We start from the raw sequence: 27,131 nt of genomic DNA, 5'->3' as shown, positions 1-27,131 counted from the left end.
AAGGGAATGAAATTGACACATGTCCCAAGGCGCATGAACGCTGAACACACGCTGAAGGAAGCCACACACTGATTTTCACTATCTGAAGACCGAGAAGGCAGCACAGAAAGTCGTTAGCGGTTGCCAGGGGCTGGGGCGGGGGCTGGGAGGGGCCCAGGCATCCTCATGGGTGAAAACGTTTTCTGGAGCGTGAACCATATCTCAACAAGGCGCTTAAAAAAACGATGCCCCCTTTGGAACACAAGCTTTCCTGGGGCACAATGGCTGGCGGTCGTATTTAATTTCCTCATTTTGCCCGATGGGAACGTTTCCTCACACCGGAGAAACACTGCCCATCAGAGCAACTGCAACCCACAGCCCACCAGTGCCCACAGCTACGTAACACGGTTACAGTTGAAGGATCCTGAAGACACGGGAGATGTTCATACAACGTGGCCTGAGAACAGTGACAGGAGAATGGCACTGGTTTAAGAACTGCAATCAGGAATGACTGCTGCTTCTTTCCCCCCAGAAACTTCTATAGTATGGCTGCTTCCATACTTTTTGATCAAAGGAATTCCAATAAAAAACAAAAAAAACACCTGCCCGCACCCACAAAACAGCGCTAATAGCAGCAGCGCCCTCCCTCCCAGGGTCCCAGCTGGGGAGGAAGTGACGGCTCGAGGGTCATCAGCCAGGTCACCTCGCCCGTTAGCCAGCCCTGCCCGCCGGCAGTCTGCGGTGGACGTCTCCTGAAGCCGCTTTGGGGTGGTGAAAGGAATGTTCACATACTGAGGCCTGGGGAAGTCGTTCTGGCTTATGCATGAGCTAACTTGCATCTGATGCGGACTAGAGCAGCCTGTTTGTGGCCTTTCAAACATACACTGTCCATCCGCTGTAATTATTAAAGAAGAGGGCGCACTGACCAGAAGAATGTCCATGCTAAACATAAAGGTGAAATGCCTCGCTTCCTGGGAGGCCAACGCTGGTCCTCCTTTGACAACAAGCCTCCCTCCCAGGTGCCAAGGCCACGCTGACTCGCTGTTACCTGCTGGTCTGGTTTCTTCACAGGGACCTCAGATCCAGCTCTGCCTCAGTCACGGACAAGGGGCGGGCAGGGAACCGACCCTCCTGCCCAAAGCACCGGTTCACTGTCAGCTCCCAGCCCGAGCTGGCAAAATGCACGTCCAGACGACGCTGGTAACCCTCGGCCTCATCTTGCCGAGCGTGTCTGAGGACCGCGTCAACAGACTTCAGGTGCAAAACACAAACGCCCCCAGAGAACCCGCATAAACGCACCAGGGCAGGACGGGTTTGTAGGCACCGCGTGGCACTTTATTTACAGACGCCCGGCGGGCAGCCGGTCCCCTGCCCGGGGAGGGTGCCTGCAGGGAGGCTCCAGTCCCGGGGGTCCGCCGGCCTGACCGAGGTCAGCACAGCCGCAGCACGTTCTGGGACGCAGGCGCTAAGTGAGGGCCCAACCCCCTTGAGTCCTGACCTCTGCCACTTCCCGACACAGTAAGTCGGGGAGCGGTCGGTGTCCAGAGTCTCGGGAACCCAGCCTGACTGTCCCGTTCCCTCATCCTCCCCGGAGCGCCTGGTGGACATCACTTCTGGCCCTCCAGGGCCCGCTTCCTTTTCGCCTTTGGCGCCTGGCCATCGGCCGCCTTCGCTCTGGCGCCCGCCCAAGGCCGCCGCCGCCTCCTGGGGGCCCCTCTCCTGCCACGGCCCCCGGGCTGCTCCCGGGGCACGGCGGGGTCGGCCCCTGCGCTCCGGCGCCGCCTCGCGGATGCCGGGCTCGGGTCTGGACGCGAGGCCTCCTCCGCAGCTCCCCCTGAAATGGCAAGGCCTAGTAAAGAGGCGGCGAGAAGGCCGGCTCCAGCTGCTGGGATGCTGACTGAGGTGCCGGCCCCAGGGTGGCAGAGGACACAGTGCTCGGCAGAGGCACCGACCCCACAGAGGCCGTGCCAGCAACGCTGTGAGTTCCACGGCCGTCAGGCAGGGAAACCTACTAGAGCTCCTGACGCCAGGGAGGCTGACCGGGAGGTGGGCCTTTAGGATGACTGGCACGAGGACAGAACAAGAAAAAAGGGAACTGGGCAAAGGCAGGACATCTGGGGCGGGCGGGCCCAGGCTCAGTGCACGTGGGGCCAGAGGGTACGCTGGTCGGAAGGGGCAGCTGGGAAAGCAGGGCCGGGCCTCCCAGTCAACGTGACAGCCGACAGTCAGCGTCCAGGGCCCAGCCTGGCGCGAGTATGTGAGCCAGTCCACGCCTGCTAAGCGGCCCTGGTGTGAAACGAGCTGGACAGGGTTGGCCCGGGCCGGAGCGGGGGTGAATGGAGAGACCCTTCAAAGGGCACTTGGGGCCCAGGACTTGGGGCCAGTTGGCCACACACGGATGACACAGGAGGGATCTCGGTGGGGGGTGGAGCCACCGCCTCTCCCTCTTCCGTGTCCCCTTCCAGCCAGGGGTGCCTCTGGCTCCTGCCCCGCTCGGTGCTGTGGGCACAGCCCATCCCACTGCAGGGGCAGCCCCAGTGGTCTACAGTGGGTACAGGGCTTGGGGTGTGCCAGGGGCGCACGACAGCCCTTAGCAAGGTCAGTCACGTTCTAACCACAGGCCTGTGGACAAGCTGGGGGAGGGAGGGGAGAGAAGGGGGAGAGGCGGGAAGCGGGGAGGGGAGGGGAGGGAAGACGGGAGGGGGGAAGCCTCTAAAATCAAGGAGGAGAGCACAGCGAGGTTAGGGGCTCCCTGGAGGACGCCATGGGAGACGCAAGAGGAGGCACGGACCAGGTCAGATCAAAGATGGAAAAGGGTCAGAAAGAGGCACCAGACCGGAGCCACAGGGAAGGAGAGCGGAGAACGCAGGGAGCGGCCCACGGGCCAGACAGCAGAAACAGCCCCTGAGCAGCGGGGCATTGGGGACAGGGCGCCACATCTCCAGGACACAGGGGCAGTGGGCACTGGGGGGCAGCAGGCTGGGGAGGGGGAATCACGCCTGGAAACAGGCCTCAGTCACAGGTGACATGAGCCGGGAGCACAGAACGCAGGTAACGAAGCCCCAGGCCAGCAGCCCACCCACCAGGCCTACCTATCTTGTTCTGCAGCTGGGATTCGGACAAGCGCTTCTTCATCCTCACCCGTCTCCCACCCCGCGGATTCCTGTAGGCTTTTTCTGGGATGTCGTCCTCGGGGAAGAGGCCTAAAGATCAAGGCGGGCCATCAGGAGGCTGTGGGCTGGGAGGCTACGGTCAATGCACCCACTGCCACCAGCACCACGGCCACGAGCTCCGGGCAAGGAGGCCCCAGCCGGACTCCGCCGCAGCTGCGGGCAGCTCACTGGGCACCAACAGACGGCGCCCGGAAGAGCCGGTTCCTGGAGCGCTGGGACATGTCTTGCTCCATCCTACAGACACTTATGTTGGGAAGGGGCAGGTGACCTTTCTGGGCCCCGGTGGGTTTGAGTCACACAGGTGTGTGCTTCAGTCTAAGCCCACCAGATGCACCCAGTATTCATGCGTTCCACTGAATGTAAATTTCACCTAAAAAACACAACCCCAGCGTGAAGTATTTGGGAGTACAACCTGACTGAGGGGTGGGCGGGGGGAGGAAGAAACACGGTAAAACAAGGACACTAAATTGATGGCAGAACCGAGGTGGCAGACATGCAAGTATGCACTGTAAAATCCTTTTCGACTTTGCCACGTGTCTAAAATTTTTCATAATGAAATGTTGGGGGAAAAACGCTTACATCTTCTATCTTAAACCTTCTAGGAAACTGTCTTTCAGAACAAGCCACACCGGCTCCGCCAGCCACACACCGAGAAGTGGAGCTGGGCGCTGCAGCGCTGAGCAGCAGGGCGGCAGGCCTGGGCACTTACTGGAAATGCAGGTTCTCGGGCGCCAGGTCAGCCCCTCCCGCACACTCAGCCCTGAGATCCCCCGCACTTCACTAGGACAAGGGCCGCAGAGGCCCGCAGCCTGCCTCCCCCGGAGAAACACCACCTCCGGCCTCTCTGCACCCATCTGTGCTGTGGGAGAACACGCTACCCGATCCACTCCCAAGAGGACGAGATGCCGTCTAGGCCTGGCGGCCCAATGCTCACCTTCCGAGAGGGCCTGCAACCTGAAAGAACGAGAGACGGTCACTCGCCACGGCCTCTGGAGAGGGGGGAGCCGCCCCCGGGAAGCCCCTTCATGCCCGAGCTCTGAAGACGGCTGCCCTCCCACCTGCGTGAGGCCACCAGAGAGCGGAGGGCCCGGGGCTACTCACTTCCGGATGACTTTGTAGAGGCGCTTCCGGTTCTGCGGAGGGGTGTCCCGGCGACTGGCCATCTCGAACAGTCTGTTGGCAACGGCCTCGTAGTCGAACTGTTTCACAGACAGACACCGTGGAGGCCAAAGTCAGCCCCCGCAGGTGCTCCCAGGACGGGAACCAACAGAGAGAAAGAGCACGAGGACCACACGCCAAGGCTGTGCCCCAAGGTCCCCCGCTGCTCTGCCCCTCCCCCCGCAAACGCTGTCCCCAGCACACGCGGCGGCAGACGCTCCAGGGCAGCGCCGCCCGATGGATCACGAGGGGCTGCGAGGTGAGCCTCTGCACAACTGTAAACCCTCCAGGAGAAACAAGTAAAATTAATCCGATAAATTTAAGCCAGGCTACCTAAAATGGTATTAATTCATCAAGTAATCAACTTCTGAAATGTATCAGGAAGGACCCTATGTGTCCAACTCGCCTGAAGTCACAGATCCTGTCCGCTGAGCTCTGACCCCGAGTGGGGACCCAAAAGCCCCCCACTCAGCACGCGTCACCCTGGCGGCCCCAGCGCCCTCACCCTCGAGGGGAGCCGCAGGCAGACCTGGGGCAGCTGTCGAGCAGTGAAGCCGGAGCCCAGCCTCCCGGTGCCCAGCCCCCAACTCCACTTTCAACAAATCTGCGCTTCTTCCTGCAGACGAGGCTCTAGGGCACCTGTGTTCCTCCAAGCCCCGGTTGGACGGATGCCACCCCACTCTGCCTTCCAGAGGCCGGGAGCTCAGCCTACGCGGGGCCCGGCCACCCACCTGCAGGACGGTGCCGGCGCTGTCCTCCTCGTCGTCGTCGCCCCACTGCTCCTTGCCTGGGTCAGGCTCAGCCCCACTGACGGAGCCTAGAACGAAAGGGCCCCAGGGACTCAGACACGCCTGGTGCCGCAGGTGTCACGGGGGCCCAGCACCTGGGCACAGGAGCCCACAGCATGGGATAGCAGGGGCCCCGACAGCCTCCCCCCGAGGGCAGCAGTGCCCACACTGGCCTGGAAATGAGGGAGCCGTCCCAGAGAAGGTGGGGCCCGACCAGTCCAAAAAGGGAAACCAGGAGGGGATCATGAATGGGCATCTTAGGCAGCAATTGCAGGAAGTCCCAGGATGGGGAAGAAGGGCGGCTGGTCCAGCCACGGGGCAGCCTGGATGGAGGGGCGACGGGAGATGAAGCTTCGGGTGAGGAAGCTTGCGCTGGCCAGACACCTGGGGCCCTGACATCACTACCTAAGAAGACAGGTTCGGTCAACAGGTGACCGAGAGGGACACGCATGTGTGGCACAGAATGACGACAGCAGGGCTGCAGGCAGGCCCTAGGCTGCCATGGGCCCCTGGGTCAGCCTGTGCCGGCGACTCGGGCTACTGAGGAAGAGGAGGAGGGGAAGGGGGAGCCAGGAAGGACGTCCAAGACAGCTGGACAGCGTGGCCGGGGTGCTGACCGACGAGAAAGCCCAGGGGTGCGCCAGCAAGGGCACGGGAGTCAGAGGCCACAGAAGTCAGCCCCCGCTTCTACCATCAAACTAACTTCCACGAGGGCACAGGACCGGCCAGTGGGGAAAGGACTGTCCCTTCAACAAATGGTGGGGGGGACACTGGACATCCCCGTGCAGAGGAATGAAGGTGGACCCTTACCTACCATCATATACTAAAATTAACTCAAAATGGATCAAAGACCTAAAGAAACAATAAAACTCAGAGGAAAACGTAGGGCAAAAACTTCAGGAGATTGGATTTGGCCACGATGTCTTGGATATGACGCTGAAGGCACAGGTAACAAGAAAAATTAGACAAACCAGACTTGATAAGAACTTTAAATTTTGTGCATCAAAAGGGACTAGCAACAGAGTAAAAAGGCCACCCACAGAGCGGGAGAAGATACTGGAAAATCAGGTATCTGGGGAGGGGTTATTACCCAGAATACAGAAAGAACTCCTAAAGCTCAACAACAAAAAAATCTGACTCAAAAATGGGCAAAGGACTTGAACAGACATTTCTCCAAAGATACATGGACGGCCAGTAAACACATGAAACGGTGTTCCCAATAATCATCAGGGAAACGCAAATCAAAACCACAGTGATACTACTTAGCACCCACGAGGATGGCCACTACCAAAAAAAGACAACAACAAACACTGGCGAGGGTGTGGAGAAGCTGGAACCCCTGTGCACTGTTGGGGGGCATGTAAGACAATGCAGCCGCTGTGGAGAACAGTATGGCAGTTCCTAAAAAGTTAAACACAGACGTATCATACGATCCAGCAATTCCACTTCTGGGTATAGACCAAAAAGAATTGAAAGCAGGGTCTCAAAACAGATATCTGTACACCCATGTTCACAGCGGCGTTAACCACAACAGCTAAAACATGGAAGCAACCCAAGACTCCATCTACCGATGAATGGAGAACAAAATGTGAAATACATACAATGGAATATTATTAGGCCTCAGAAAGGAGGAACGTTCTGACACGTGATACAGCATGGATGAACCCTGAAGATGTTATGCTGAGTGAAATGAGACAGACACAAACACAAATACTGTCTGATCCTACGGACATGAACCAGAGTCATCAACAGTCAGATTCACAGAGACAGGAGGCAGAACGGTGGGTGCCAGGAGCTGAGCTGGGCAGAGGGAGGAACTGGGAGTGTTCAACGGGGACAGATTCACTTTGGGAAGATGAAAAGTTCTGTGGATGGACAGCGGTGATAGCTGCACAACAAGTGCACTTACGCATGGTCAAGGTGGGAAACCTTACATTACGTGTATTTTACCACAACAAAAGGCAAGAGCAGAAAAGTCCTGAAGCTGGTGGACAACACACACCCCTAAAGCCACAGTACACAGTGCACAGGTCACCCAGAGGACAGTCACGAGACCAGATGGCGAACCACGAAGACCCACTTTAGCATCAAGGTGGACAGGCCAGCCTGGACACCACTGATGCGGAGCCCACAGGCCCTGCCCCCAGAGGGACGTTCACAAGTGCTACCTCTACTCGTTCATTCACCCACTCACTCACTCATCCATCGCGATCTAGCAGCGCCCCCTCCGTGCCAGGCGCTGCTCCGAACACCAGGTACACAGCATGGCCAAGAGTCCCCGGTCCTGGCAGAGTTGACATCCAGTGGCGGAAGCCAGGCCAGAAAGATGAACAAGTGATTTATGTAACTTCAAGCGATTTATGCCAGAAAGTGAGAATCACCATGGAAACGCCCAGTGAGCGAGGCAGGGTAGGCACTGGGAGGCTGCACTTTAAACAGGGTGGTCGGGGTAGGGCCTGGAGGGACGGAGGGCAGAGACCCTGCCAGGGAGGGGAGAGCAGGGCAGACGCCCCGGGGCAGGAGCAGAGCCCAGGAAGCCATGAGGACGTGGACGGCCACGGGGCAAGGGTTAGGAGAGTGAACAACGTGTGTGCTTGTTCCCAAGGTCACCCTGGCTGCAGAGCTGAGCAAGGACTTCGATGGGGCGGGCAGAATCGAGGGGACGGGGCAGGAGGTGAAGGCAGGGCTCCCACAGAGCCACCGTGGGCTCAGAGCAGGGCAGGCCCGTCGTCCCGATGAGATGAGCACGGTCCTCACCTTCAGGGGGCTCCCTGGATGGCGTGTCTCCATCCCGCTCCTCCGCCAGTTCCTTCATGAGATCCTCGATGGCCAGCGGGGCCTGTTCCACAATCGCCTCAAAGATGCCTCGAGTGATGTTGTGCAAAACCAGGGAGCTAAGGGGCAGCCGCACCGCAGCCACCCGTCAGGCTGGACCCTCCAGGGAAGAAACACCGCCTCCCCGTGCCCGTCTCTCCTGACCCCAGCCCCTCAGCCCCGCTGGCCCCCTTGCTGGCCCGTCGTGAGCACACAGAATTTCCTAAGGGCAGCCCCCTTGGGGACTCAGCAGAACAGAACAGGTGAGCAGGAGGGAACCGCACTCACTCCTGAGTCCGGGCGGCGACCGTGCAGAAGGGCCCAATGAGCCTGAGGTTCTGGTCCGCCGTCAGCTGCGGGGACAGAGCGGGGGCTCAGTTCCTGGGCCTCAGGCACCCAAGCAGCCTGGCTGCTGCCCTCACCCTGCCGCCCACCACCTACCTCGTGGGCGCCCACTTTGGTCAGCTCCTCCAGGAAGATCTCGATGAAGTGGCTCTTCACTCCGTTGGGGGCCTGGCTGTCGGGGTGCAGGATCTCTGTCATCAGCAGCTCCAGCAGCTGCTCGGTCTGTCTGGGGCAAGAAAAGGCAAGTCCAGCAGCACGAGGGGCAACAAGGCGATGGGTTCACTCTGCCTGAGCAGGGGGCTCTGACAGGACAGTCACAGGCAGACGCCCCTCCACCAACACAGGAAGACCCGATGACCTGGGTCTGTGCCGGCACAGAGGACTCCTGCGAGTACGGATCCACGGGCCACGGCCAGGACCACGACACACGGCAGGACTGAACCTCGGCTATAAAGCAAGAGCCCACCGTGTCTGGCGTCCCTACTGTCCCCGCTGGGAACTGCGCGGGAAGGCCCCCCAGGACAGAGCAAACGCAAAGGGAGACGGAGGCCAGAGAAGGGGACGAGTTTGCCTCCCGGGTCCTGCTGGACCGGACCCGTGGATGGTCACACGTCACATCAGACCTCACCCAGGCACGTGGGTCTCAACGGTCTCAGAGGCCTGGGAAATCCCAGGTCAGAGAGCTCCAGAGACCGGTCTTTAGTGGCCCAGATGCACCTGAAACTCCTGGTGCTTGTTAATATACAGATCCCTGCACCTGAACCGTAAAGCATGTATCCTTCAAAAAGCTCCCTGGACAATGCTGCGGCCGACAACACCGGGGTGCCTTCCACGGCTCAGCGGAAGGGACGCAGGCCAGGGGCAGAGACCTCCTCTGCCAGGCTGCTGACAGTCACCTTCACACAGACAGGAATGTTACACTTACAGCCCACTACTCTTAAGAACGGAGAAGGGCTAGAAGAGCAGATACAGCACGCAGGACTAGTTATCCCAGGGCACTGGGAGGGTACCAGTTTCTGCGAAAGGATCTCTGTGCTGAATTACCAGTGACAATGAGGATGAAACTACTTTCATGGTAACAACCACACCCCCAAGCCCAAGATTAACAGAAAGAAAATCGTCCCTTTAACATTGAACCCTGCTTCAGTCACTAGCCACCCCCTGGATAACACAATCCTACATCCGGAAATGAGCGAGACCCCCAAGTCTTCACAGAACTTTAAGGATGAAAATCACTAAAAGAGGCACCCTTGCCCAAAATGTAGAGTTACCCACAGTCGTTCTCAACCTGTAACAGTGATTCCAGTAACTGCAGGCCAAATCCTGCTGACCTTTCATGGGGGCGGGGGGCTGCCAGGCCAGGGACAGTTTAACGCTGCTCTTCAGAAGATGAGGCGGCCCTAGAATAACGCGGCCGTGAGCTGCCTGCTCTAGGCTGGCAGCTATTCTGACGTCTGGGTCCTAGATTTATTATCCTTGGGCTGAAAAATAAACTCCTTTACCATCACTTTTTAATCACAAACAAATTCAAAACACACTGTTTCTAAGCCCTCTCCCCCAGTGCCCGCCCTCCCCAAACCATGCAGCACCAGGACACTGATATGAGACGTTTTTGACACATTCTCAGTAAAATAAATAAGCAGCCGGCTACACCTCTTTTGGACCATGCAATTAGGCAACACTTTAGAAGTATCGGTAATTGTCGGGGAGTCCCCTGGTAGCCTAGTGGTTAGGATTCCGCGCTTTCACTGCCGTGGCCCGGGTTCAATCACTGGTCGAGGAACTGAGATCCCACAGCCGCACAGCGCAGCCATAAAAAATATATGTATATATTTAAAAAAGAAAGTAATTGTCTGCTGGAGTTAAAATTGCTTTTTAATGTTTATAACACGTTTCCTGAGTTCTTTACAATGAACATCCATCACTCTCATAAGTAGAAAAAAGGGTTTTTTTAAATTTTAATTAATTCCAAAAACTTTAAAATGTAAATGCTCAGAAACCCACTTTCTGTTGTGATCTCAGACGGCCCCCGGGAGGTTTGGAAACCTGCTGCTGTAACCTGGATGCAGAGCCTCAGGCGAAGGGGCAGGTCCAGGCTGCAGGAGCCCCGCCCCTGCTTGGTCTCCAGGAGGGGTTGTGGGAGGAGCTAAGACGCAGCAGAGCCTAGCCCAGCCCAACCTGAGGATCCCACCCGGCTGCCAGGTGCCAGGGGAGGCCCGAGGTGAGCCAGAAAACACAGGCCCTTACAGTTTGGAGGAACACACACAAGCACCACTGTCAAAAATGTGAAGTCTGGACAGCTCAAGTATTTGTAGAGCTGAGAGCAATGACTGCCGATGACAGAGCTGAAGGTGCCACGTTTTACAAGAACAGCTGCTCAGCTGCGCCTCCTTTGGTGAGGACTTAGTTCTGATCCAGTAAGAACTCACCGTCAAGGCTGAAACAAACATTCCCACGAACACGTGCACAAACTTCATTTTAAAAATGCCTTTGTTTCCAGCACTAAGTCACCCTTCCACATAAGCTGACAAATGAGTAGAGGAGAGACCCGGACCGGCCCGAGTGGCACGGCTGCCGCAGGCCGCTCTGGGACACTGACCTCTCGTCCCATCCGCGCGTCTTCAGAGCCTTCAGCGACTCGTGCAGGACCATCCGCATGAGCTGTGGCACAGGAGGAGACCCCGTTAGCGGCACCACCCAGACCTCCCCTCTGCCCCGGGTCGTCTGGGCACCCCACTGCACATGGCAGGCCCTGGAGAGCTGCTGGGGCCCTGGGCCTGCGGGAGGCGCCCAGCCTCCCACGAGTAGCAGGACGTCGGGCTCACAGCAGGGACACGGGGAGTGACCACACACACAATCGGCGGCTGCGAGGGACGGGCTTGTTTCCAGAGTGAAAACGGGACGACGTGGAGCTCCCCCAGGAGAGCGGAGCCTCGGAACCACCAGGTCTGCGCCACAGACTGTTTCCTCTGAGCACCCCCCCGAGCTTCTCCCCACCCGAGGGAGAAACCAGTTTCCTTCTCTGCCCACAATCCCCGGCACAGTGGCTGACTGCCCGGTTTCCCTACCTGCCGGCATGAACCCAACAAGCCTGCAGGGGGGACCCGTAGTGGTGAAAGGCGACGGAGGACACCTGTGGTGCCGCCAGGAAGACCAGCCTCTAGAGCAGGGCTGCGCTGCCAGACATGGCCACAGGGGGGTCGTAGGAAACAGGCCACGGACAGCAGCAGAACCCCCGACCTAAGGCCCAGCACTGCATCCTGGGACACAGCCCCTCTGAATTATGAGCGGGCGTTCTATAACCGTGCAAAGCCCGGCGCCCGGCCCCCCGCCTGCCCACACGCATCAGCGCCGTCCTCCTTCTCTCCTGAGCCCCGCGCTCGCCCACCAGCTGTCCTACTTTAACACCTGACATCACACACATGGTGACCGCGTAACCCTGGACTGAGATGGAGCGGGTGGCCGGCCTGAGGGGCAGATCACGGGGACCTGTGCTCAGCGAGGCCTGGCTGCTGCCCCATCCAGTGTCCGCATCGGGCCACCTGCTCTCGGACAGCAGCACTCATCTGGGGACTGTCCCCAGTCCCAGGGGACAGCAGCGCAGTAACAAAGGTGCAGCTCAACAGGGGCGGCAGCAAGACACAGTCCAGTTTTCCCTGCACTTCTGAGCGCAGATCAATAACCTAAATTCACCAGAATGCAGCGCAGGAAAGGAGAGAGACGAGGAAGATTCTGCACGCTACTGTGTAAACTGTCCCTGCCTAGAGAAAAACACCTTCCAAAGCCGGCCCCCCACGAGCAGACCCAGGGGTCTCTGTCCAGGGCCCGAGCTCTAAGCTCTGCTTTCACGGCAGCAAAGCAGCAAGGGCTTCGCCACCGAGTCTCCCCCAGGGGCAACTGTGACCCTCCTCCTCTGAACCGACAGTCTGTGCAGAACCCCGGCATGCGCACCCCACGTGAGGCCGAGGCTCCCCTCACGGCCCAACGAGGCTCACAGAGAACAGACCGCAGGGCGCTCGCCACCCAGCAGCCTTGGTCCTTGGCACTACTGGGGCAGTGGGGGGCTCAGGGGCCGGGATGCTGGACGCCGTGCCCCAGCACCGCAGGGACCCTGGCGGGGGGCAGGCAGCTTCCTCACCATGTAGAACTTGTCCAGGCGCAGCCTATCGATGCCCATCCACTCGCGGTTCATGGTTTGCCAGAATGTCTGAAGGAACAGGTGCTCTGGTGGAAAGAAAAGGCCAGAAGAGAGTCAGGGGTGGGGGCAGGGGAAAGCGGCAGCTGCCTGGGGAGGGGAGGGGAGGGGAGGGGCCGTGAAGAAGCCCTGTCAGGACGTCGCCTGGCACCAGCCTCGGGGGTGCTGAGCCCCTGAGTGTGCTGAGCTGACAGCAGTGCTACGGATTTGGCTTAAAAACGGGGCTTTTAAGAACCTTGGAAAGAAAAGCAAATCCCAGCTACAACCGCAAACTGAAGCCACAGCCTCTGAAGACCAGGCAGAGAGCACTGGAAGCCCCCACAGCACGAGAAGCAGCACTCGGGCCACCTCTCCCCATGCAACCACTGCCGCTGCCCCACCTCGGCTGGGGCTAAGGACCCTGCCCGGCACCCACGCCCTGCCCCAGCACTCGCCCCACTGAATCCACTCACCTGATCAAACACAAAACCCTGCCATTAACAGTATGTCAGAACCGGAGTGCTACGGGCTCAACCAGGTCCCCAGCCCATACCTTAAATCCCTAACCCCCAATCCCTCAGAATATGACTTTATTCGGAGACAAGTCTTTACAGAGGTGGTTAAGGTAGAAGGTCACTGGGGTGGTCCTAATCCCATCTGACTGGTGTCGTTCAGAGGAGATGAGGACACAGACACACACAGAGGGACGACCACGTGAGGACACAGGAGGAGACAGCCGTCTGCACGCCCAGGAGAGAGCCCTCGGGAGGGACACAGAGGGCCCCCCCCTTTTCTTTCCATGTTTATTTATTTATTGTCTGGCCTGCGCTGGCTCTTAGTTGCGGCGCTCGGGCTGTTCACTGTGGCATGCGGACTTCTTATTGCAGCACATGGGATCTGACAGGGATAGAACCCGAGCCCCCTGCCTTGGGAGCGCGGAGTCCTACCCGCTGGACCACCAGGGAAGTCCCCAAAGGGCACCTCTTACCTCCCACGGGACAGGCCTGCGTTCACTACCTCATTCAAGTGTCACCAAGTGAACGCTCTGTACCTGGCCCTCTACTGAGCACAGAAACGCTTCTGGAGGTGCTTAGAAGGTAAGTTACAGAGAACAGATCTCCTCCAGTGATTTCTCAAACGCAGTTACTGTAACTGCACGCTCCCTACTTCTGACTACTTTGCCAGCTTAGGCATAACCGAACTAAACCCACCCACACGGCCGGGGCACCGCCAGCAACGGTCCCGGGGTCCACGCCAGTGACGCTGCCCAGCCCTAGCTGCCCTCGGAGCAGGGCAGGGGGTGTCGCAGATGCGGGCGCCCAGGCCCCACCCCCAGAGCTTGACCGAATGGGACCAGGGTCTAGACATCAGGATTTCTAAAGACACAACGGGCAGGCCGCAGGGTTGAGAACGGCTGACGTTGGTCAGAACAAGGACGCAAGAGTTAGAAAGATGCTCTGCAGGAACCTCACCACCATCAGGTGAGACTCAGTCAGACAGCTGCGGACACTACACCGCTTGCCTCTGTAACTCTGAAATATGAGGGTCAGCCCTCTAGACGCCTGAACTGAGTCTACTCTGGGCAAGTGAGCAAACACGCGCAGGACAAACAGAACAGCATCTCCCACGTCAGCACCAGCAGACGCCAGCCAGGACGGGGCCCTCACTCCCGCTCTCAGAACACAGGCCTCGTGTCCAGGGGCTGGGCGCGACCATGGCGGGGATACTCACGTGCCTCTGTGGTCTGGAAAGCGTGGATGAGCTGGGAAATGGTCCTGCCAAGTTCCTCCTGCGCAGGAAACAGAACAAACGCCCTCAGTCCTGAACAAACGTGATCCTACAGCAACGAGCAACGGCAGTAAGACAGACATTCAACTGTCCTCACTCGTCGCGGGGTCCGGCTCCACGGGGCCTCGCAGCCCCGCAAGCGTGGGGTTTGCAAGTCTCACACTGGCCGCGAGAGGCCTCCCCTGAAGGCCAGGGCCCACAGGACCTCACAACAAGCAAGGGCAGGGGCTGCCCGCATGACTGATGCTGAATCCTGAGCAACGGAGGCTGACAAAGGAAGGGGCGGGAGAACAGGAGCCTGGGAGCACACAGCCACCTGACCAGCAGAAAGGGGGCTGATGAGACCCCTGTAAGTTACCAGCTGCGCCTGTGTCACTGTGCCAGGCATCACCTAGTGCACTGGCTAAACAGACGATTCCAGAGCCTCCCCCGACAGCTTCTAGTTTATCAGGCGTGGAATACAGCGCAGGAATCTGCATTTTAAATAAGTACCGTCACCACCCAGGCGATTCTGACCAGTAAACAATTCCCGCTGGGAAACACTTCTAAAAAGACTAGTATCTTTGGGCAGTGAAACTACTCCGCAAAATACCACAATGACGACGCACGTCATTGTATATTTATCCAAACCCACGGACTGTGCATCACCAAGAGTGAACCTTAAGGTAAGCTATGGACTCTGGGTGATGATCACGTGCCATGTAGGTCCACGGACGGTGACAAAGGTCCCACTCTGGTACGGGTGATAACGGGGGAGGCTGTGCTTGTTGGGGGGGAACCTCAGTAGCTCCTCCTCTCATTTTGCTGGGAACCCAAAACTGCTCTGAAGAACAGTCTGTTTTTCTAAAAAAGGCTAGCAGAAAAAATACTCGTCTCAGAAGACGTGAATTCCATCCCCTGGTTTCCAGCATTTCAGCACTTCATTGCCATCTCTGACAAACACAGAGCAGACAACCCGGTTTTCAGCCATGACGCTGCTGGCATTCAACAGTGTTGCTGCGGGGCTCAACTCAGCAAGCGCAGACTCACTGTAACCCAAGGCCCTGGCCCCTCCGGCCATCAAAAGCACAAAAAGGATCGAAGCTGTAAGACTCTGCCCAGCATGTCTGCAGTAGTAAAATGAGGGTCGACAACGTGGTCGCCTGTCCTCCCACTGTTCCTGCTGCCCCAGCTCCTTCTGTACCCTCCCAGGCACTCACCTGGAGGAGGGGCTTGTCCTGCATCCACATACAATAGAACAGTCCTTTCCACACCTTCAGCAGCTCGTCATGAGTGAAACCACCTGCACCAAAAACAGCAACGCTCAGAACAGATGAACCCTGCTTTTTAGTGCCAGAACACAGCCCGAGAAATGTGAACGCCTGAACTAGACCGAAGTCATCTTACTGTAAAGGTACCCGGCCCTCCCTCTCAAGCCATCCTCCCAACTCAGAACCTGCTGGGCCTGTGGCTGGAAGGACTCCCCCAGATAACTGTCATTTCATTCACTGAATAAACATTTGCCGAGAATCTACAAGTAACAGGCGCTCTACTCCATTTCTGTCGATTCAAAATTTAGTGAAGCGCCATTTCCTGGTCTGGCTGGTGTCTACTCAGGTGAGTCTGCTGGCAACAATTCACCCGGCGTTACACCTGGGTTTTGTGCACTTTTCAAATTTTAAAATTACAAGTTACCTCATTCAGGGTCGTTATGAAGGCAGATACTGAACATATAAAATCACCCAACAAGTATGTACTGAGGTCCTAACTACGTGTCTGGCACCCTGTTCCAGAGCAGTGGTTCTCAGACTTAGCAACAGGATCACATCACCCGGAGGGCTTCTTAAAACGGATTTCTGGCCCACTTGTCAGAGTTTCTGATTCAGCAGTACGGGGATGGGACCCAAGAATTTGCATTTCTAACAAATGTCCACGTGATGCCGAAGCTGCTGATGGGGCCACGTTTTGAGACCCACATTTTGAGAATCACTTAAGAAGCATGTTCTCTGAGGACTGTACACTACGTGAAACTCAGACGACAACCCAATAATTACACAAGAAAAAGTCTACCAACAGTGATAAATCCCGCTCTGAGGAAAAAACACAGGGTGCCCAAACAGTGGGTAGCAGGGATAGCGGGATATATGGGCTGATGCGGGGACCGGTTCCCAGAGGAAGGCAGGTCTTAACTGCGAAGAGGAAATAAGGGGCTGGGGAGGCGGAGCCTCCGCATAGGGACACGTGCCCACCGCAGCAGGAGGTGAGCGCTGCGCACCTTCAGGGCAGCCAAGGTGAGGAAGGGGCGGAGGGCCAAGCGCTCAGGCGGGAGCACGAGCGGGAAGCGGGAGACGGGTGGAAGCATCGCCGCAGGCCCCGCCCACTCGGCCCGACCACGTGGAGACTCCACGAGGTTGGAAGGTCCCCTAGCCCGGGTGGCCGCCCCGCGACCCCCACCCGGCCCGTCCGCCGAGGCGCCCCCTCCCACATGCCGCCAACCCCGCGCCCACCTTCGGCCCGCTGAGTCCTGGCGACAATGTATTTCCGGAGTTTCCTCACCGCCCGGTCTCGGGTCACCTGCTCGTTCCCTGCCAGGCGCTGCGCCAGCTGGATTTCTGGCGGAAGCTGCACCCGCGGACCCATGGCGACCGCGCCGAGACCCCAGGGTATCAGTTACCGCACCGCTTCGCCTGGGCGCACGACGTGACGTCACATGACCGCGCCGGCTTCTGCCAGGCGCCGCGTGACATCACACGCCCGCGCCGGCCTGTCTTGGACTCAGCGTGACGTCACGCGCCCGCGCCGGCCTCGCCCGGGCCGCACGCCACCGTCCTCTAGTGGCCGGGCCCGGAATGATAAATCCATCTGGCTCTGCCTCGGCGGATAGTCTCTCTGGACACAGGCAATTAGAAGGAGGTCATTAGCGTTTGCCAGCCTTTGGGGAGTTGGGGGGTGCCGTAGTTTTCCCCTCCGGCTGCTGAGGGAAGGCACTTCTTTATTAAAGAACGCCAGCGAGCACAGGCAGAGGAAAGCCCCCAGTGAATCCAGTGAATGTTGGGTCAGCCAAGGTCATCACAAAATGCCACGACGCGGGGGGAAGGTGGTCGGGGAGGGGGGGCGGGGGGCTGCGCGAGTATCGCCCCCGCCCGCAGTGGCCTGACGCCACCGGCCGGTGCCCCACCTTGCGGCAGCATCACTCATGGGGCAAGCTGCACTGGCCTCGTCCAGCCTGTAGGTCCGCGCCCGGCCTCTGGACACAGGAAGGCCGCGCACGGGGCACGAGGAGGGAATCGCGAACCCGATCTGGGACAGTCCGCAACGCTTCACAGTTAGTGTCATGAACGAAGGCATGGGTGAAGCATGTGTAAAGGAGGGGAAGCAATATACAAATCTTGACTGGACTCTGATTTTTTTAAATAAGCTAAAAAATCATTTGGGGGACAACTGGAAAGCTTGCATAGAAACTAGAGGTTAGGTTATATTGCAGAATTATTGTTTGTTTTCTTAGGTATAACAATGGTGTTTATGTAGAATGGGCCTCAGCAGACTTCTTCTACAAAGGGCCATGTGTCAGGGGGACCCAAGACGCGCAGATTCATTGATTCGCTAGGAAGACCCATGGCTATGATTTATTATGGCAAAAGGATTCAAGGCACAGGGAAAAGGCTTGTAGAGCGAGCTAACTTCCCAGCAAAGAGCTGTGACAACGCATTAAATGTCAGAAGGAGCTTGTTAGAGACCAGAGCCCAGGGTTTTTTGGGACTCCCCTGGTGGTCCAGTGGTTAAGACTCTGGGATTCCACTGTAGGAGGTGGTCTAAGCTCCCAAATGCTGAGCGGCACAGCCAAAATGTTAATTAAAAAAAAAAGTGCCCAGTTTTTATTATGAGCTAGTCACAGACACACACGGAAACTCCGGACTCCCAGAGAGAGAACAGATGTTCAGCACACGCTGTGTTGTTTGTACAAACGGTTCAGACTCAGTGAGGCACTCTTTATCACAGTTACGGTAATGGGGACCCTCCCCAAATCCACATTCCCAGGTGCCAGCTAAGGGCCAAACTCATAAGCAGGACTTTGTAAGGATAGCATGAAGGCCTTAGGTTAATGCTTTTCTGCACAGGTGAGGTAGTAAATATTTTCAGCTTTGTGAGCCAAAACAACTGCTCCTTTAGTGCAAAAGCAGCTATGGGCAACACGCAAATGAATGTGTGTGGCTGTGTTCTAATAAAACTTTATTTACAAAAACAGGTGATGGGCCAGATTAGGCCCAATGATCATAGTTTGCCAACAAGTGATGGAGAAGAATGTCTCTACTTTTAGGAAATAACTGCAAAGTGTTTGGTGGGGATGAAGTGTCATGTCAATAGATAGAGAAACAATCACACACAGGGCACACAAGCAAATACGGCAAAATGTTAACAATGGTTGACTCCAGTGGCAGGAATACAAGCGTTCATTGCCCCATTCGTCCAACTTTTTCTGTTTGAAAAAGCTATTTAAGTTCTTTCACCAGCGGTGGCGCTGTTGAACAGGACAAGATCCCTGCCCCAACAGCCACGTCTCAGCGGAGGTGCGGGGCAGTGAAATAACAAATCCCTGTACTCCAGAAAGGAGGACGCTACGTGCTTTTTCCTAAAGCAGGAAAAAGAAGACAACAAAGCCTAAAGAAAAGAGCAATGTTAATAGACATTCAGTAAATTTCTGACAGGGAATTTCACCAAAAGAATGCAATGAAATGCACCAACATATACTTTAAAAATATACCAATACTTGACAGTCTATGCAGCTATTAGACACTGACAGCTAATGAAAGATTTGTTGCATATTCAGTGTAACTAAAAAATACATGCTTTTGTTCAAAGTAAAATTTATATTTTAAGGCAGGATGAGGAAATGAAGCATAAAATTCTCTCTGTCCGTTAGGGCCTTCTCACTCTCCTTTTGATGGCAGTGTGCGTCCGCATTACACAATAACCGGACCTCCTCAAAGGTGGGAATGCCTGCTTCACCATAAAAATCAATTTTTTCCCTTTCTTCTGACGCTGGCAATGTAACTTCTTAGAAGAACAGTGTACTTTCCCAACTTCATAGGGGGTCGCGGTGACCTGCTGCTGGCTTTATACGTGCTACCTGGACTATGTATCCTTGGTGAACTTTATTTAAAATGTCAGTACGTCAGTATATGACCACGCCTTCGACTTTTAACAGGCAGAACAGTCTTTCCTGAAAGACTTCCTCCTGGGTTATAATCCTCAATTTGGTTCAAGTAAAATTCTTTTTTCTTCTTGTCAATTGAATTTTAATCGACAATTCTAAATGCAAAATTATCCTTCTTTAGGAGACTTTTCAAAGTCCGCTGTGCATTGCAGGCAAGAACCATCCATGGATACTAAAATTAGTGGCAAAAGGAGGATGGCAGACATACTATTTGCATAGCCTCAAAAGTACTTATTGGTTACAATGGGGAAAATAGTAACTTTACAATGGAGAAACCTGGTAGACATGCCTTCACTCAAGATGGAGGTCTACATCACCAGTGCAAGGCGTATGGACATCACACGCCCTTGAGATGAGGCACTGAAAGGACAGCATCACTTTGGTGGTGTTCCTGCCCCAAACACACGACCTCCACCCGTTCAGGAGAAACATCAGAGAAGCCCAAACTAGGATCTTCCTCAAAATAAACAATTCATACTCCTGAAGTGTGTCAAGGTCATGAAAGACAAAGACTGGGAACCTGTCCCAGGTCGAAGCCGGCTCAGGAGACGTTACCGCGAAGGACCGCGTGGGAGGAGCCTGGGTCAGACAGAGGTCTGTGGTGGGACAGCAGTAAAACGTGCGTGGATTCTGGACACAAGCTCATTACAGTGCATCTCAAGGCTCATTTCCTGCTTTTGGTAACTATGCTGTGTTTAGGCTTGTGTGAGACATTAACATTTAGGGAAACTGGATGAAGAGTTTACAAAACCTTTATAGTATTTTTGCAACCTAAAATGATTCCAATATAAAAAGTTTTAAAAATTAGAAAAGCAAAAACAGAAAGTCTGACAGGACTTGGGGAAGGATGTATTTTCCCACTTCTACACACATTACACACCCTCCACCCCATCCCACCCTGAGGGCAGGGTTTTTCTCTGTCCTACTCGTCTGCACCCAGGACGGTGCCTAGGAGGTGATGGTGTGTGGAACAGCTGTGACTAGCTCACTAGGTACCAGTTAGAAATAGACGTGTGCTCATGTCTTCCACAAATCACAAGGACCAGCCTCTCTCCTTTCCCGCAGCATCATGGAGATCCACTTCTCATCCCGAGGTTGTCCTGCCTGTGTTTGTTTTCTGTAGAAAAACCCCTGTTCGTGGATCCTGTGTGTTTTCCGAGGTCATGGTCTTTCAACTCCAGGCTCAACTTGGTGAAGAAGGCTGGGCCCATCTTTGAAGCATAATTTCGCATCTGTGCTAGGAAGCGTGTATGTGATGTGCAAGGGAGGTGACTCAGTTTCCCGGAGCTGCTGTAACGAAGTGCCCAAAACTGGTGGCTTAGAGCAATAGAAAGTTATTGTCTCCCAGTTCTAGAGGCCAGAGGTCTGAAATGCATGTGTCCACAGGGCCACGCTCCCTCCGGAGGCTCCAGGGGCGGGTCCTGCCTGCCTCTTCCTGCTTCTGGGGCTCCTGGTGATTCTGGGCCTGCGGCTGCATCACACCACATCTGCCTCTGTCCTCACGTGGCCTCCTCCCCTGTAGCTCTGTCTTTACATGCTGTTCTTCTTGTCTGTCTCTCTGTGTCCTCTTGTTTTCTTATAAGGACACCAGTCATTGGACTCAGGGCCCGCCCTAATCCACTATTAACCTCATCTTAACTAGTTACATCTGCAAAGAACTTATTTCCAAATTAAGGTCACGTTCTGAGGTTCTGGGTAGATGTGATTTGGGAGGACACTACTGAACGCACTACAGAAAGTGTAAAGAAGATAAAATAAGTAACATCACTACCACCTAATGAGGGCCTACTACGTGCGAGGACTTTATACATCTTCAAACAATCCTGCAAGGGAGGGGTGGCATTTGCCCTTTTGTAGGTGAGCAAAGAGGCTTACAGGTTATGCTCTCGCCCGGAGTCTGAAAAAGACAAGGCAAAGGTGACACCCAGGCCAGCCCGTCTGCCCAGCACAGCCGCGAGCGCCCTACGTCCAGACCAGCACCACTTCACAGGTGGCACGTGGTCCACGTGTGCAGTGAGCAGCGCGGCCCCAAGCAGAAGGGCTGCGCCTGCTATAGCTCTGCTGCTGCCTTCTTGAAATTCTTAATACATTTTGAACAAGGGCCCAAAGATTCATTTTGCACATACATTAGACAGCCTGTCCACTGCCGTGGCCCAGCCGCTGCCCCTCCGGGACCCCCACCACGTCCTCTGTGCACCCCGCTGCCCAGAGCTGCTCTCCAGACCCAAACCCGTTCTCTCCATATTGTGTGCTCCTCCCCCGATATGATCCCTCAACGGTTATTATAGAAAATCAGGGCAATAAAAAAAGTTAGGGGAGGAAACCAATCATGGTCTCATGGCCTAAGAGAAAAATTTCTGACAGATCTGTTCTTTATTTTCTGTGCATAAGATTTGTGTTAGTTTTATGTTAATATATTATAGTAATCACACTATGTTGACAGTTTTGAAACTGCTTTTCAATAACATATCTAGCATTCTCCCATGATATTAATTTCTCAAGAAGATGCAATATTCCAAAATAAACCTTTCTTCTAAAAGCAAAAAGGCCTTTAAATAAAACTTTGGGAAAATACTGAAAATCACAGAAAGTTGTTAAATACCCATTCCCCACCCCCTAGTGATGGCTACTGTTAACATCGGTGAATATCCGTCAATCCCACAGGTGCCTGGACCCCACCGAACCCCAGGGACTCGGAATCTCCAGGGCAAAGGGCTGGGAACTCAGCATTTCAACAAGCACCCAGTGCCGCCAACATCAGGGCCCTGGCAGACACGCTCTTGTAAACACTTCCTCCCAAGTACACAGGGCTCCTTGCTATGGACGGAGGCTGGGCGTGGAGGCGGCTTCTAAGTTCTGGGATGGACATTTTTATAGATAAATCTCCTGTCCATCCATTATATTCCTTTTCCTTCAAATAAATTCCTGGCATTGACTATTTTGTTCTTTTTGGCCACACCACATGGCATGTGGGATCTCAGCTCCCCGACCAGAGATCGACCCTGCACCCCCTGCATTGGAAGTGAGGAGTCTTAACCACTGGCCACCAGGGAAGTCCCGTTTAGATTTTTTTTATTTTTTTGATGTGGACCATTTTTAAAGTCTTTATTGAATTGTTACAATATTGCTTCTGTTTTATGTTTTGGTTTTTTGGCCTTGAGGCATGTGGGATCTTAGCTCCCCAACCAGGGATCAAACCCACACCCCCTGCATTGGAAGGCGAAGTCTTAACCACTGGACCGCCAGGGAAGTCCCTCAATTGATTTAATTTGCAGTTTTGTTTTTGATTTACAGAAGTGTGTAAGTGTAACTGAGCAGGACTCTGTGGGGCCTTCCCAGGACAGACTGTCCCCCCAGCGTCCTCTGCCTGCCTCTTGTCTGTAGAAAAACTTTAGCCAAAGAATAAACTTAATCAGAGAGGAGACAACATGCAGAAGCAAAGGAAAGCTGTCAAACAAGACAAAATAATATAGTTTAGGCATTAAAGACAAGGACCTGGGACTTCCCTGGTGGCACAGTGGTTAAGAATCCTCCTGCCAATGCAGGGGACACAGGTTCGATCCCTGGTCCAGGAAGATCCCACGTGCCGCGGAGCAACTAAGCCTGCGCACCACAACTACTGAGCCTGCGCTCTAGAGCCTACGAGCCACAACTACTGAGCCCGCGCACCTAGAGCCCGTGCTCCACAACAAGAGAAGCCACCGCAATGAGAAGCCCGCGCACTGCAACGAAGAGTAGCCCCCACTCGCCACAACTAGAGAAAGCCCGCGCACAGCAACAAAGACCCAAGGCAGCCAAGAATAAATAAATAAATAAGTAAAATTTTAAGTTATAGAAGTATAATTAAAAAAAAGTACTTTAAGAAAGAAAAAGACAAGGACCTCTTGGGACTTCCCTGGCAGTCCAGTGGTTAGGACTCTGCACTTTCACTGCCGGGGCCTGGGTGAAATTCCTGGTCAGGGAACCAAGAACTCGTGAGCCTCGTGGTATGACAAAAACAAAAAGTCAAGGACCTTTAATTCCTCCTCAAAGTCTGTAGATAATATTCTGAGCCACGTCCTTTGAGCTATTTTGCAGATACTGAAATCCCCACCAGATGGAAGAAGTTAACTACATGATGACAAGACTACAGCCGTGACATGAACTGCTGGTCTGTCTTACACAATTCCAAGAACCGGCCTCAAGGGGATGCGAACAAACCACTTCTGGAACTGAAGACTAACTGTACTTAAAACAATCGAAGGGCAGTGATCCCATCACCGCGTGACTAATTTCAAGTCGACTATCAGAGCTGACTGCACTCTTCTTCATGCAGCTCCCCCCAACCAGGGCCCGTGCACCCCAGAAACGCCCCTTTAAAATCTCTTGTCCCCTGATCAGCAAGGGGGAGTTGATTCTTTGGGACGTGAGCCCACTTTCTCCCCAGGATTGCCAGCTTCCTCAATAAAGCTGCATCTCCTCTTACCCAACACTTGGCCCTTAGCATTGTATTCCTGAGAGATGAGCAGCCCAGTGTGAGTTCTGTAACAGAAGGAGTCAAATATTCATTTAACGCCTCCTACGTGACGGGTACGGAAGCAGGGAACAGTCCCAGCGCTGCCTGTCTGTCTGCTGGGGACCTGGACAAGGGTCCCTAGGTCATTAGGAGACACAGAGAGAACAGCTGGATGGCCGAGGACAGGTCAACAGGTGCTCCCAGAGAGTCCCCTGCCCCCATCTGGGTCCCGGCCTTTCCCTTCTGATTCTTCCGATGCTTCTAAGCTTAGAAAATCCTTTGCCTACATTAGTTTATAGCAACGGCTCTTCAAGATGTACATCTGTTCCCTCCCTTGAGTCGTCCCAATTTCTGCACCTCCTTTCACCTTTCAGAGGGGGCTCAGGGCTGTCTCTGCTCGAGATGGCTGCTTCAAGGGTCCTGGTCGGAGGTAAAGCCACTGTCCGCTTTGCTTCCAGCTCGGCCAGGCAGCCAGGCCTGTAATGGGTCCTGATGCAGGAGGCTGGGCAGCGATGTGCCCAGGTGGGGCACCTATGTTTAGGTTTACCTCCACTGATATTTCCTTTGTTATTGAAGATGAATAGGTAAATGTAATAAATGCTTACTTGTTTAAATGTTTCATCTTTCTCTTTTTTTTCTCCCCCACCCAAAGGGTCTCTTGGGCTAGAATTTAATTAGCAGCAAACTCTGGTGATGACATGTTTGCAATAAGAAACACAAGCAACTGAATAGAATGGGGCACAGGTGTATGAGTCACCTGCCTAAGCGTGCCAACAGGGAAACACACAAGCCAGGTTGTGAGGAGGACAGAATACGCCCCTTTGGCATGTAGACTATTCTGAGCTGTAGGCAATCGGAGCCAGCAGGCTCAGGACAACTATGACCTCTTCCTTAACTACCTGAAAGAATTGAGAGAGGGGGCCTGTACCAGAGGAAGAGTTATTACCAGAGATAACTTTTTTATCTGAAACACTTCCCTGCACAGCAGGGCAAACATTCATTACCAAACTCAGCTCTCTGTATCGCCCCATGAAGGGCCCTCCTCCCCTTGGGAGCCCCAGGCCCCCGTCCCATTCCTCCCCTTGGGAGCCCCAGGCCCCCGTCCCATTCCTCCCCTTGGGAGCCCCAGGCCCCCACCCCATTCCTCCCCTTGGGAGCCCCAGGCCCCCGTCCCATTCCTCCCCTTGGGAGCCCCAGGCCCCCGTCCCATTCCTTGAGGCATATAACCTCGATTGCCAGGCTCACCCTTGGTCTCGTATCTTTGGGGCTCCTACACGTAAGAAATTAAATTGAGAAAAAAGCCCACAAAACACCTTGGTTTCTTCTGACTCTGGGAAAATCAGAGGTCACAAGTGAAACTCCAAAATTGCTTGAATTTAAAAGTCTGATCCTTCTGCATAGGGATTTCAAATTGAAGTGAATGGCCTCGGGACTCTAGATGGGGACACGGGATACTAGGTCTCTTCCCCTGGCTCTAGTAGGATAAAAAACTGTGTCGTCAAGGAATGAGATGAATGTCAACATTTTTCAGGGCATTTGGGTAGAAAAAGTAATGCTAATTATGGGTTAGACTTATGTGAGTATAGTAATCATAGGCAATGATAGTGGTAACATCGTCAACTCACCCTAGGGCTCAGACACCGTCCCAAGCATTGTATGCTCATTAATTCACTTAGTGCTTCATTTAAGCACAGAGAGGTTCAGCAGTTACTCCTATGTCACACAGCAGGTGCAAGGAAAGGGTGGACCAGCATTCAAGAGTTTGACCTTCAGAGCTTGCCTTCCACGGCAGCTGGAAAACACGTCTGGACCCAAACCTGCAGCAATAAAGCAACACTGACTCCATAAAGCAGCATGAGACAATGACTATAGAGACAGACAATGGCCAGATCACGTCCATGTGACCAGAGACCCACCATCTGTGCAACAACCGTCCAGAAGCCAAACCACAGCCTCTGCAGCCATTGGCCCAGAATGTCAGGAGGTGGCCGTGACCGTCACCTTCCCTAATGTTTGCCCCATCCCCCTTCTAACTCAGGACAACCAGAGAAGGCCAAATATGGCCCTGAAAGCAATCAAACAGGACGCCCAGCTTGCAGTGGGCCTGCCCACAGCCTCCCCAGGCCCAGAGACTCCATCAGGGCACACCTAGTGTAAGCCGCCCCCTCCTCTGCCTGCCTGCGAGTCTCTGTCAAAACCCAAGTGATGGTGGTGGATCCCCTGCTCCCGCCCGCTCTGAAAAAACAAGCCTTTCCACAGGTGTTACCCTCCTAGTTCTAAAACGTGAGCACCTGCAGACCCAGGGCCAGCGGGGACAGGTCAGGCGTAACGAGGCGCCTCAAGGTGCCCCCCCCCACCGCCCCGAGCTGCAGGATGACAGAAGCCACAGAACCGCCTGCCTTGCCCTTCCGGGTCGTCATTTTCTGACGCTTTGTTTTTGACACAGAGGAGTTTTCCATTTTTATGGGGTCAAATCTGTCTCTATTCGTTTGTTCAATTATGAATTGTGGGAGTCTTGAGACCCAGTCCTGTGACTGGTTTATAATTAACACTCATGTCCGGGTGTCTGTTCTGTTTTTCCCTCTTGTCCTAGCCCCATACCTGTTTGATCACATTTTTGCCTAATCAATAAGGAGCAGTGAAGGTCAGAGGCTTGGGGCCACAGCGTTCCAAGAAGCATCACTGGTTATGTGCTGTTCTGAGTCATCTTCCAGGGCAAGATGACCTTTACAGAGTATGTGACACAGACTCCAGAGTCACAGACCACCAGACCCGACACGCAGACGGCAGATGGCTCAGATGATTCACCCCAGCTCCTCTGTCCTCCCTTTAGAAACTGCGAACTCGGTTTTTCCAATGGAAGTTGGGAGTGCCGGTTCAAGTACACTGCCTATTTTCCATGATCTTTGATCTATTCATTGGAGGAGTTATTTATATATCGTCAGGTATGTGTAATGAGAATATTTACCCCAGTGGGTGGCTTGTTGTTTCATTCTCATAAAAATGTCTTTCAATGAATAGTTCTTTCTTTTCATTAAATGCAAATGATCAATTAAGAAAAATAAAAACTGCCAACTCAGACCAATGAGGAGTGGACCTGAGGCTTCCCTCCTCCCTTGCTTGGAAGCCTCACTTTGCTGCAAACCCCGCTGTCAGGGTTCGGCTTTCTGTGCTTGGGCCTTGGATGGGTGTCAGTCTCTCCTACCCCTCCCCCCAGGGCTCA

The 27,131-nt window shown here is 54.6% G+C and overlaps 1 protein-coding gene across 2 annotated transcripts; it reads right to left on the bottom strand.

Annotated features, from left to right (window-relative positions):
• Positions 1-261: 261 nt before the first annotated feature.
• RRP1 (ribosomal RNA processing 1) lies at positions 262-16,932 on the bottom strand. 2 transcript variants are annotated; one of them, XM_004264605.3, is made up of 13 exons: positions 16,706-16,929; positions 15,419-15,501; positions 14,163-14,220; positions 12,396-12,481; positions 10,857-10,918; positions 8,354-8,483; positions 8,201-8,265; positions 7,856-7,992; positions 5,042-5,127; positions 4,254-4,351; positions 4,087-4,106; positions 3,072-3,182; positions 262-1,813 (listed from the first exon to the last, which is right to left on the bottom strand). In XM_004264605.3, exons 1-13 carry the CDS (start codon positions 16,836-16,838, stop codon positions 1,587-1,589), a joined length of 1,296 nt encoding a protein of 431 aa, XP_004264653.1. In that variant the 5' UTR covers positions 16,839-16,929; the 3' UTR covers positions 262-1,586. The 2 variants fall into 2 exon arrangements, with proteins under 2 accessions (XP_004264653.1, XP_033274312.1); XM_033418421.2 differs by lacking the exons at positions 262-1,813; positions 3,072-3,182 and having other exon boundaries at positions 3,282-4,106; positions 16,706-16,932.
• Positions 16,933-27,131: the final 10,199 nt, after the last annotated feature.

Source organism: Orcinus orca, chromosome 5, assembly GCF_937001465.1.
Source record: "Orcinus orca chromosome 5, mOrcOrc1.1, whole genome shotgun sequence".
Classification (NCBI taxonomy): domain Eukaryota; kingdom Metazoa; phylum Chordata; class Mammalia; order Artiodactyla; family Delphinidae; genus Orcinus; species Orcinus orca.
Note: the sequence above shows the minus strand (reverse complement) of the source record. Positions and strands in the feature narration are given on the sequence as shown.

Coding starts and splice junctions, on each gene's coding strand:
- RRP1 (XM_033418421.2), bottom strand. CDS start 16,838: ATGGGTCCGCGGGTGCAGCTTCCGCCAGAAATCCAGCTGGCGCAGCGC. Junction 8,266..8,353: donor CCAAAGTGGGCGCCCACGAG/GTAGGTGGTGGG, acceptor CTGTCCCCGCAG/CTGACGGCGGACCAGAACCT. Junction 7,993..8,200: donor GTCGCCGCCCGGACTCAGGA/GTGAGTGCGGTT, acceptor GCTGCCCCTTAG/CTCCCTGGTTTTGCACAACA.